Source organism: Tamandua tetradactyla, chromosome 5 (assembly GCF_023851605.1).
Source record: "Tamandua tetradactyla isolate mTamTet1 chromosome 5, mTamTet1.pri, whole genome shotgun sequence".
In the NCBI taxonomy this organism is placed as follows: domain Eukaryota; kingdom Metazoa; phylum Chordata; class Mammalia; order Pilosa; family Myrmecophagidae; genus Tamandua; species Tamandua tetradactyla.
This window is the reverse complement of record NC_135331.1, coordinates 129,221,488-129,233,899: the sequence shown is the minus strand read 5'-3', so window position 1 is coordinate 129,233,899 and position 12,412 is coordinate 129,221,488. Positions and strand designations below refer to the sequence as shown.

The 12,412-nt window shown below is 44.6% G+C and overlaps 1 protein-coding gene across 1 annotated transcript; it reads left to right on the top strand.

Moving 5' to 3' along the window:
- Positions 1–10,768: 10,768 nt before the first annotated feature.
- On the top strand, positions 10,769–12,122 carry DPPA5 (developmental pluripotency associated 5). The gene is made up of 3 exons (XM_077159250.1): positions 10,769–10,979; positions 11,076–11,255; positions 11,685–12,122. The coding sequence occupies exons 1-3, from the start codon at positions 10,868–10,870 to the stop codon at positions 11,747–11,749; spliced, it is 357 nt and encodes a 118-aa protein (XP_077015365.1). The 5' UTR covers positions 10,769–10,867; the 3' UTR covers positions 11,750–12,122.
- Positions 12,123–12,412: the final 290 nt, after the last annotated feature.

Sequence of the window (12,412 nt, the reverse complement as noted above, 5' to 3'; positions counted from 1 at the left end):
GATCAGATTTAAGAACATGATCTTTCCTGGGGTACATATAACTTCAAACCAAATCAGCTACATTAAAAAATGATTTTATTATCATTAATTAATAAAAGATTCACCAGCTATTTTAACTGGTTATATAGAGAATAAGTGAGGTTTGGAACATTAAATGAATCATAAAATGTTTACTCCATTCAACATTGATTTTTACATTCTTCTATCATGTTTCTTAAATCCAATAAAAGACAATAAGCTAGAATAAACAACTTGCAAAATGTTGTGATTGAATATAACAATATATCTGCCATGTAGAAGAAATAGATGACACTGCCCAAACTGAATTGGGAAACCCCATCATATTGTCCTTTTGTTTCCTCAAAAACACCCATTTCTTAGCTGTGTACACACTAAGTTCTTTCTAAGAACTTAGTTATGCTGTGCCACTCAATGCAAAATATAAGCAAATGTGGGTTTTATAAAATTCTCATATAACATAGCTCAAAGTGTATCATACCTACTTAATAATAAAATCAGAATTTTTCAGAAAATATACTATGCTAAAATTTATGTAAATATGTAATTATACCTAAAAATAAGGATTATATGAACAAAGAAAAATAATTAGAACATACACCTAAAGATTAAGAACATTTTTTCTAATGCCATTCTTAAATTATTCCAAACAATTGTCACTGTCCTCAATTTTACTGATTGCAATCCATCACCAGACCCCATGATAAAATCCTTTGGGAAATTCTTATTTCATCAAATGAGAATCTATACCTACGTCAGTTATCTGTTAACTGATTGTTAACCATTATCTACTAACAATTCAATGTCAGACTTTGCTAGCATCCTTCTTTCCCAGAAAAAGAACCAATTACTATAATCTTTTGATCAGACCCTAGATCATTTTAAATTTTAATTTAACCATTGTCATATGTCAGTGGACCAAATACTTGGTATCTGAGAGAGAAACATAGAGATCCAAATGTGTAACGCAGTTAAAGTGAGCCCTTGGTTCTGACCCTGTGCTGTGAGCAACTCCCTAGCTTCTGGATCACATGTGCCCTGGCTGTGTACATGTAATTTCTTTACTGCTTGTCCCATTTGTGTTGCAGTTACAACTCATCAACTTTAGGAATAGTATTCCAAGACTTGCCTTTACTTCTGCCTAAGAAAACAAAACAAAACAAACCAAAACTATTTCTATAAACCAACAAGACTGCAAATTCTAACTCAGATGTGAGCTCTAAAAGTGCCATTCAATTATTCAGGTATGCAACCTGGAGAATTGCTGACTCATCGTTTATTCTAACAATCAGTGTAGTGCTCAGCCTCAATTCACTGACACAAATCATGATGGACAATTGCATTGATCTTGATTTCTTGTTGGCCTGTCTTGGTGGTGTCTGTACCATTGCTAATATTTCTTATTGTACTTGGTTCAGTGAAGCTGGCGAAGTGGAATAGGCTCTGCACTGCTTAAAGAAAACCTATTTGGCTTTCCAAGGTTGATCAACAGGGTCTATGGGATTGTTTTCTTGACTTTGATTAGGCAGTTGATGTTCCAGGTTCTGAATCCCTCATCAGAATTATTAATTATTCTTGTTTCTATCATAGGATTCATGATGGTGGTCTGCTGCATTCTGTCAAGAGTCATAAGTTCTTCATTGCTGCTGTTCTCTCATCAGATGATCACTCTTCTCTTGTGAAAGTGCTCACATGCTCCTCTTATATGTGTACTCAGTACACTTTCTACTTGCTTGCTGGATCTGTGCTAAGCCCTTGAATTCTTTCTCATGGCACAGCAGATAACCCAGGAATTTCATACTCCATACTCAGGCTACCCCTGACGCCCGGCCCATAGTGTCTGCTAAGTTTTTACTTTTGATGAGGGCCAATTCATCAGTTTCTCCTTTCATGGATAGTGCTCTTAGTGGTAAAGTCTAAGAAATCCTTGCCTAAGGAGATTTTGTAGGTTTGTCCAGAGTGATGCCTTGATAAATCTCAAAAGGATTTGAGCAGTGAATAAAAAAGTATTTGCAAAGTCCCCTGGGGAGATGGTGAGAAAGGGGGGAAATTCAACTTCCCCAAGTGGAGAATTCTTGTTATTCTCATAAGCAGTGGGGACAACCAAAGCAATAGGCTGAGCCCCCAATCTTGGGGTTTGTTCATATGAACTTAACCCCACAAAGGTTAGGCTAAGCCTACTTAAAATTAGGCCTAAGAGACACCCCCAAGAGAACCTCTTCTGTTGCTCAGATGTGGCCTCTCTCTCTCAGCCAGCATGACAAGCAAACTCACCACCCTCCCTCTACGTGGGACATGACTCCCAGGGGTGTGGACCTTCCTGGCAATGTGGGACAGAAATCCTAGAATGAGCTGGGACTCAGCATCAAGGGATTGAGAAAACCTTCTTGACCAAAAGGGGAAGGGAGAAATGTGACAAAATAAAGTGTCAATGGCTGAGAGATTTCAAACAGAGTCGAGAAGTGATCCTGGAGGTTATTCTTACACATTAAATAGATATCACCTTTTTAGTTAAGGTGTAACAGAGTGGCTGGAGGGAACTGCTTGAAAATGTAGAGCTGTGTTTCAGTAGCCATGTTTCTTGAAGATGATTGTATGATGATATAGCTTTGCAGTGTGACTGTGTGATTGTGAAAACCTTGTGTCTGATGCTTCTTTTATCTACCTTATGGACAGATAAGTAAACATATGGATTAAAAATAAATAAATAATAGGGGGAACAAATGTTAAAATAAATTTAGTAGATTGAAATGCTAGTGATCAATAAAAGGGAGGGGTGAGGGGTATGGTATGTATGAATTTTTTTCTGTTGTCTTTTTATTTCTTTTTCTGAATTGATGCAAATGTTCTAAGAAATGATCATGATGATGAATATACAACTGTGATGAAAAAAAGAAATCCTTGCCTAGCCCTAGATCCCAAAGATTTTCTTCTATATTTTTTCTAAAGGCTTTATACTTTTACATTTTACATTTATAAAAACACTACAATGGTCCATGATCAATTTTAAGTTAATTTTTCTATAAGGTGTGAGACTTAGGTTGAGATTGGCTTGTTTGTTTGGCCTGTGGATGTCCAATTTCTCCAACACTATAATTTGAAAAGGCTTTATTTCGTCTATTAAATTGCTTTTGCACCTTTGAAAAAAATCATTTGGCCCTATTTGTGGGGAGCTATTTCTGTTCCCTGTTCTGTTTCATTGATCTGGATCTCCCTCTCCACCATTATCATCCAGTATTGATTAGTGTAGTCATATAATAAGTCTTGAAATCATGCTGATTGATTTTAACAATTATTTTAGCTATTCTAGTTCCTTTGCCTATCCATATAACTTTTTGATTAATCTAGTCTATATCTACAAAAAGTCTTCCTGGTATTTTGATAGGGATTGCATTAAACCTATATATCAATTTGGGAAGAGTTGACAGAGGGACAAGTTGGAAACAAAGGGGACTATGTAGTTTTGAAGGTGGGTAAACATCTGGGATGGAGAAAAAAGTGTGTGGGGAAGGGGGGGTAGACTTGAGCTTCACAACTTCTTTGGACAGAAGTTATTTCCTAGAGGCCAAGGATAACTGAAAACTTGGAAAGCAGAATACTCTTCAAAGATTGTCAGCTGGTTTCGAGACCCACAGGTGTGCTTAGTTTTATGCACATCATTTTTTAAAAATAAGGTGCTAGCATTATAAAACTGGGAGATTTCACACACAAAAAATCAGAAGACCTGGCAGTCCCAGGGGCTACATCCCTGCATGGCACTCAACCAGTGGTAATAAGCAGTAGCTTCCTTTTCATTAGTGAACTGGAATGGGGGATTTGGGATGGGGTGGTCAGGAGTGAGGCTGGCTGTTTACAAGAGTCTCTCATGCTGGAAAGGTATGGGGCCACGGAGTTAAAACACACGTTTTGTTCCACAGAGCTCAAGTGTTCTCATTAGAAAATTTGAGCCCTCTGAATCAATAACTTTCAAATTACCTCCTGTTTTAGTTTGCTAGCTGCCGGGATGCAATATACCAGAAACGGAATGGCTTTTTAAAAGGGAGAATTTAATGAGTTGCTAGTTTACAGATCTAAGGCCGAGAAAATGACCCGATTAAAACAAGTCTATAGAAATGTCCAATCAAAGGCATCCAGGGAAAGATACCTTGGTTCAAGAAGGCCAATGAAGTTCAGGGTTTCTCTGTCATCTGGAAAGGCACATGGTGAACACGGTCAGGGTTCCTCTCTCGGCTGGAAGGGCACATGGCGAATACGGCGTTATCTGCTAGTTTTCTCTCCTGGCTTCTGGTTTCATGAAGCTCCCCGGGAGGCATTTTCCTTCTTCATCTCCAAAGGTCACTGGCTGGTGGACTCTCTGCTTTGTGGTGCTGCAGCATTCTCTGCTCTCTCTGAGTCTCTCATTCTCCAAAATGTTTCCTCTTTTATAGGACTTCAGAAACTTCTCAAGAACCACCCAAATGGGTTGGAGACATGTCGTCCCTTAATCCAGTTTAACAACCATTCTTGACTAAATCACATTACCTAGGGAGATGATCTCATTACAGTTTCAAACATACAGTATTGAATAGAGATTATTCTACCTTTATGAAATGGGATTTATATTAAAACATGGCTTTTCTTAGGGGGCATACTTCCTTTCAAAGCAGCACACCTCCTCCTATCTGTTGGCTTTGGAGACATCTATAATCTTGCTACACAAAGTATGATCCATAAATCAGCAGCATCAGCATCACCTTGGAAATTGTTCAAAATGCAGGATCTCAGGCCTGCCTCAGACCTACAAAATCTGAATTATCTTAATGAGATCCACAAGTGATTCCTTTATGCATTCAAGTTTAAGAAGGTTTGATCATTAACACTTCAGGGTGTGGTTACTCTCTAGGAACCTAGGGAACAACAAACTCAAATTGGTTGGAATATAAACTAGTAACACTTAATATATATATATATATTGCTTTATAATAAAAGTAACAACAGTTGAAATTTAGAATAAAAGTTGTCCACACAAAATTTATATTTTGAGTAGTGCATTTCCTAATATAACTTAGGTAGACAGCTTAATTGAACACCATAAGTACATGCAACCTTGGGTAGGACATGAGATTTTGTTGGTTTGTACAGAGTGATGGCCTGATGAATACCAGAGTGATTTGATCAGTGAGTGGAAAAGTATTTGCAAAGTCCCCTTCGGGGAATGGTGAGAATGGGGGAGAAATTCAACTTCCCCAAGTTGAATTCTTGATATTCTCACAACCAGTGTGGACAACCAAAGCTATAGGCAGAGCCCCCAGTCTTGGGGGTTGTTCATGTGAAACTTAACCCCACAAAGGATAGATCAGCCTACTTAAAATTAGGCCTAAGACCTAAGAGTCATCCCCAAGAGAGCCTCTTTTGTTGCTCAGATGTGGCCTCTCTCTCTCTCCAGCCAACACAACAAGCAAACTCACCACCCTCCCCCTGTCTACATGGGACATGACTCCCAGGGGTGTGGACCTTCCTGGCAACATGGGATGAAAATCCTGGAATGAGCTGAGACTCAGCATCAAGGGATTGAGAAAAACCCCAGAAGGAGCAGAGACTCAGCATCACGGAATTGAGAAAATCTTCTGGACCAAAAGGGGGAAGAGTGAAATGAGACAAAGTGTCAATGGCTGAGAGATCCCAAACAGAGCGAGAGGTTATACTGGAGGTTGGTTATTCTTACGCATTAAGTAGATATCACCTTGTTATCCAAAATTCAATGGAGAGGCTGGAGGGAACTGCCTGAAAATGTAGAGCTGTGTTCCAGTAGCCATGTTTCTTGATGATGATTGAATAATGATATAGCTTTCAGAATGTGGCTGTGTGATTGTGAAAACCTTGTGTCTGATGCTCCTTTTATCTACCTTGTCAACAGACGAGTAGAACATATGAAATGAAAACAAATAATGGGAACAAATGTTATAATAAATTTAGTCGGACATGCTAGTGATCAGTGAAAGGGAGGGGTAAGGGGTATGGTATGTATAAATTTTTTTTATGTTTTCATTTTATTTCTTTTTCTGAGTAGATGCAAATGTTCCAAGAAACGATCATGATGATGAATATGCAACTGTGTGATGATATTGTGAATTACTGATTATATATGTAGAACGGAATGATCAAAAGAATAATGTTTGCGATTGTTACATGTTTTTTGGTATTTAAAAAAATAAAAAAATAACTAAAAAAAAAGTCCACAATTCCAGCATCCAATCAAATTATTATTATTATTTTTACAAATTCCAGGGACATTTTCAAAAAGTAATAGGTCAATAAATAGCTAGAGTATTAAAAATGCTTCTGCCCTTTCACCAGTCATTCTTTCTCTGGACTTCTAACTGCTTGAAAGGATATTCTCCCAAATAGGCTTAATGAGTTACAGCATCCTTTTGGCCTATTCATGGCAGCAGATAATTGGAAATCGACTAAATCTGCTAGGAAACTCGGATTGAATATCATGGGGCCATAATAAAAGCTATGAACAAGCTTTAGTAAATATGAGTTACAAAGCCAAAAATATTTATCCTCTGGCCTGTTAAAAATTAATTTCCTGACTTGTGAATCAGAAAATTATTGTATAGTACCAATGTTAATTTCATGATTTGGATAATTGAACTAGGGTTATTAAAATGTTAGTATTTGGGGAATTTGGAAGGATGGGTTTATAGGAATTCTGGTGAAAGCAACTGTTTTGAAAATCTGAAAATATTTCAAAATGAAAATGAAGCAAAACAAAAAAAACAAGTAAAATATGAATTGGCAGATAGTAATCATACCTATCAGGAAATTATCTCACTAGCCTCACTGTCCCCGTACCCTGGCCCCCGATCCCAGTTTCAAGATGCGGTGGTATTGCGTACCCTCCATGCCGGGTGGTTATGGTGAGGTCAAAAGGAGTAGGTAGAAGCCGTTTGCCAATTTAGGGGCATGATGGCTTCTCTGAGCGCGCGGACGCGAACCGCCTTAGGTCAATCAGTGATTCGATTGCTCTGGGGTCTTTGGGTGTAGGACTGTCTGGAAAGGAGAGGCCTCGGGGCAGGGGCGGAGTTCGCTCTGAGACCAAGCAGGAGCTTCTGGGTTTCCCTTAAATCCAGTGACAAGAGTGCATCCTTTCTCTGAGCACGGCCTGGACAGGCCGAAGACGAGGCAGAGCAAGTTAAAACGGAGGCGGACTTGAAGATGGTAGTGGATCAGCCTTTGGGGCTCGCACCCCGGAAGAAACTCGGGAAGCGCGGGTGGTGGCGGCGGCCGGCTCACTTGCGCAGCCCGCTGGTGATGCACGTCGAGGCGTCGCTGCTGGAGCCCGTCCTCCGTGGGCCACCCGGGCCCCGACCTCCTTCTGGATACCCCCCACCGGTCGCCGAGACTCACGTCTGCGCTTCTCGCCGCGGTCCTTCGGTCCTGCCTCGGAGTCTCTCGTCTCCCCCATCTTCGAGCTCCTCAGGTCGGAACCTGATCCCCCTCCAGCTCTTCCAGAGGATGAAAAAGTGCTTCTGGATGTGAAAGTGGCAGAACCGTTGGGTGACGCTGAGCTCACCATCTTTCGCCTCGGGAAGAGGGCAGAGTGTGAACTCCAGATGAGGGCAGGCAGGCGTCGCGGCAGCAGCTTTCAAGGTGAGGGCTGGCGGTATGGGTCTTCTCCCCTCTTCCCAACCCTGACGCTCCTGCCAGCCCGGGTGTCGGCCTGACACTGCCCCCTTCTGACTCAGCTGCCTGGGACGCGGCGCGGGAACCTGTCTTCAGCCCCGCCCCCTTTGGGCTCGGCGAGCGGCGCTGGCTCCCAGCCGGTGCTGTGTCCCGGCTACAGGCAGCGAGGTGCCCGCACCCAGGCAAGTCCCGAGCGCGCTGGAAGTGCACCCGGAGATGGGAGAAAATTGAGTATCGTGATTGGGTTTTAGTGGTTCTAATAGAACAGTTAATTTCTAATGGAACAATTAAGTGGAGATCGCTTGGCCTTTTTGGAAAGGACAGAAAGAAGATCGGGTCTCGAACTCGTTGATGTGTTGCTAGCGGTAGGCGCCGGGTTAACTCCGGTTCTCACCCGCTTCTGAGCCGGGGCAGAGACACAGGCTCAATAGCTCTACACCAGGAGAGCCGAGAGGGCGCGTTAAATCACCGCCTCGGGACACCAGCAGCCCACGCACCGGGCTGGGGGATGGAGAAGGGACTGGATGTGGGGATCTGGGCTGCGGTGTACGAACCGGGGGGGGGGGGGGGGGAGACTATTTCCTCGCCCACCGCGTATAGAATCCCGCACCCAGGGCCCCCCGGGGATTCCCAGGCCGCAGACCTGATGCTAGCTAGCTATTTGGCGGCAGCCTTTTTCTGAGAAACTGGCGAGGGGTGGAATGATTATTGTCAGGACTGCCTTTGTTTCTGCCGTGTGCGTCCTTAGGCGTCTGTGGGGTTTTCTCAGCTCGGGCTCTGCGCTAGGGGCACCCGGGGCAAGGCAGGGGCGCCCTGCGGCGGTTCCTAGGTGGGGTCGGGATGGTGGGGGGGGCCCAGCCATTGACTCCCGTGAATCTCGGGGTCACATTGCTAGCTCTGAGGGTGTAGCTGATCCCGTCCAGATGCGATTTTCTGGAAAACCCGCGGCGGCACCCAGCAGCGAGTCCCTGGTGCCTCGGATCCCTTGGTCCCTCTCTCTCGGCGCACCTGGAGTTCACTTACTTGGCCTCTGAGGCCCGGGATGGGGGCAGTTCGGTTCTCCTCGCCTGGTCTGACAACACCCAGCAGCCTGAGCGTTGGAGTGGAGAGGAGGCTGTGGTGGATTGGACAACGTAGCGGCCTGTGGAAGCGACTCCTGCCCGTTTCAAATGAGATAGCCACTAGTGGGTCATATCTGGGATCGCGGGGCTAAGAGTAGGTTTTTCGGTTCTTGCACGCTCACAGTAGCTGCTCTGGGCCAAACTCGGAAGTTGGAGGCACGTAAAGAATTACTTCAAAAGAGAGAAATGGGGGTGGGGTGGGGGGAACTGAGGGACAGTTCATAAAAAAAAAAATTACTTCGTGGGAGATAAAATTGATAGGAAAAAAAATACAGATACCCGCAAGCACGAAGGAGTGAAAGGTTCTTGCTGAGCAATGGTAGATAGAATAGAGGCAGTGGCACCACTGGGTGGCAGGGCAGGGCGGGGGAGGGGGGAATCTCCCCTTAGTATGTCACATCACCCTCCAGAAAAAAAAACTTTTTTTTGCTGAAGTATTTTGAGTAAATTGCAGGTAGCGTGACACTTCGCCCTATATACCTCACAGCATGCTTTTCCTGAGAACAAGGGACATTCCTACATAACTTTAATACACTTCCCACACTAGAAGTTTCTAGACATTAATATTTTATAATATGGCTCAATTAAAATTTCCTCTATTGCCTTGAAATGTTCTCTCTTGAGGATTATCTGACTCATGCGTAGCATTTAGTTGTCTCCTTAAAACAGTCCTCCAGAATCATTATATTGCTATTTCTTTTTTGTCTCCAGTGTCTTGGAGCAGCTAAAAGGAAAAACCTGAAATTGTGGAACTGTAACCCACACCAAACTTTGAAATCTTTTCAATACCTACTTGTTAAACTGTACTTTGAAATTTATTGCTTTTTTGTATATGTTATATTTACAATAAAAAGTTAAATAAAAATAAAAGTCATCCAATTTATTTTCACAATAGTCCATTTATACTATTATTGGTGTAACTGATTTTAGTGTTTGGTTAAGGTTGGTTTGGCTAAGCCTCTATTGTAAGTTTTTTCCTTTATAACTTCCAGAACTTGCAAATATCCAGTTCCTCAACCTTTCATTTGATAGTTGTAGCCATTAATGATCATTTTCTCTATTGGCTTACATTTAGGCAGTTGATAATAATCCCATCCAGTTTTTACTTTAATGGAAAGAGATCCGTCCTAAGAAATAAAGCTCTTGCGGGGGATACTAGGTGTTACCAAAAAACTTGGGGAAAGTTAACTTCATCAGCACCTGTTAAGACCTAAAGCATTGAAACCACACCCTCGGGTGTGTGTGTGTGTGTGTGTGTGTGTGAATCCAGTTCATTGCTTCAAGCAGTATGTTTAGAAATGAATAAACCAAGTTTATTTAGAGACGAGCCAGAAGCCTGGACCACATCGTTTGGGCCGGAGTGGTCCGGTAGTACATGCCTGGGCTTAGAAATCAGGGTTGATTCAAAAGCTTCAGACGTAGGGGCTTCGAGAAACATGAACCTGGGGACGCTTTAGCGCCCTCATCGTGTCCCTTGAAGCAAGGGAATAACTTTCCGAATCTCAGCTCCGGGTTTCTTAAATAGCGGGAATATCCTCCCAGTTCCCGAAAGCTGTGTGAGTTGCGGTTAAGTGAAGCCCTGGGGTCCGCCCCTTTTCCAGACGAGAGAAAACGGATGCTCCTTGGCAATGTGTGGTCCTCGCAGCCTGAAACTTGGAATCAATCCCGGCTTCCGAGGCTCTGGCCCAAAGAGTTGTTTCCAGCGGAAGGGTCAACCGCACTCCGCCCCCAACCCACGGGCCTCTGGTGCGCAAGAAAAGGGCCAATGCAGGTGGGAGCCATTTGTAAACTCGGAAACAGCTGGGTCCGCCTGTTCTGGAGCAGAGGCGCTTCCGACTGCCTGGGAAGGCCACGGAGAAGGTAACGATCCGCACCAAGCAACCGCAGAGCAGGAGCGCAGGGAGCGCCGGAGGAGCGCGGCGAGTCGGGATTCGGGGCGGGGCCCAGAGGGGCGGGGCTCGGGGCGGGGCCTCCCAGGTGTTAAGGCTTTCCGCCCGGCGCGGCTCCCGACGGCGCGGTTAGGCCTATCTGGGGCTGGAGCGTGGTCTCGAGAACTCAAGATGGGGAAGCTCCCGGAACGGAATTACATCCCACCGTGGGTGAAAGTTCCCGAAGACTTGAAAGATCCCGAGGTGTTTCAAGTTCAGACGCGGCTGCTGGAAGCCATGTTTGGTGAGTGAGCCCCGTCCGGGCTCGGGTGCCCGGGTCCCGGCGTCTCGGCCCCCTCCTGGGCGACCCGAGCGCTCATCCGTCCCCTCCCCCCATCAGGCCCAGATGGATCTCGAATCCCGTACATCGAGGAAGTGAGCAAGGCCATGGTCGAGCTGAAAGCTCTGGAATCCTCGGACCTCACCGAGGTTGTGGTTTACGGCAACTACTTGTACAAGCTCCGGACCAAGTGGATGCTCCAGTCCCTGGCCGAGTGGCACCGCCAGCGACAGGAGCGAGGTGAGAGGCCTGGTGGCGAGGTGGAGGGCGTCTTCACTTCCTCACGGTACCCACCATACCCCTCCCCTTCCCTCTGTTCCCATCTACCACCTGCGGGATATCGCCAGTGGCGTCCCGGAAACTCCTTTAAGAGTCTGGGGCCCCTGGGTATTGGCCGTTGGTCCTGAGTACTAAGAGGTGAGACTGCGGTGGGAGCCGGGCAGGGCTGGATGGACCCTTAGGGCAAAACTATTCGGGAAAACTTCCACCCCACCCCCAGCGCCCACCCTCTTGGAGGATCTTGGAATGGGACTGGTGGCCCCACGTTCTGAGGTTCCCAGGCCCGGAACGCCTGGCTTGCAAGCCGGGAAAACGAACCCTGGAAGAGGCTAGACGAGTCCCCGGTTCTTTCCATCTTCTCCCATGCTTACTCTACTGTTCTCTCCGCAGGGATAGTCAGACTTGAGAAAGCCATGAATGCTCTGAAACTAGACCCGTGGATGCAGCGAAGCTAACTTGTAGCCAGCGTGACTGGTGGTAGGCTGTGGAGCGAGTCAGACCTGATTTAAACTCTGTTCCAGTCTGACAAATTAGGGAAAAACAGCTAGTTTTTGGCTTCTGCCTTTGCCTCTATGAATCCTGATGTGAATATTTGTTTCCAAGGTTGCTACTTAAAAGAATAAAGTTTTAAATAAACAGTTGCATGGCATTATTGTTGATGGATTGGAGGTAACACTTTCGATTTCTCTGAAGCCCAACCAAGATGGCCCTTAAGCTTAACTAATTGAAACCCTCAAACCTAGAAAGAGTTCCAAGGTCACCCTTGGCCAGGCTGGGGGCCAATTCCTGAGATGCAGCTCTGAACCAAAGAGCAGTCAACTTAAGAGAACTGTACCATTGTCTGGAATTGACCTGGAGGTGCATTTAAAAAACAACACAAAGCCTGTTACAGGTTTACATAATCTTTATAAAAAGAGCAAAAAACATTCTCTAAAACAAAAGTACCTTGTGAGAAGTATAGCACTGATTTATATGCTTGTAAAGCTCTTAATAGAAGACAGCTGGGTTCTCACCTGCTTCTGCATTCAGTCTTTTGCAGAATGGAGTTTGAATTGGAGTGTATGAAGAAAACTCAGCCTTGAACAGATAGATACGTAGATGGAAAAGGGAGAACCTCA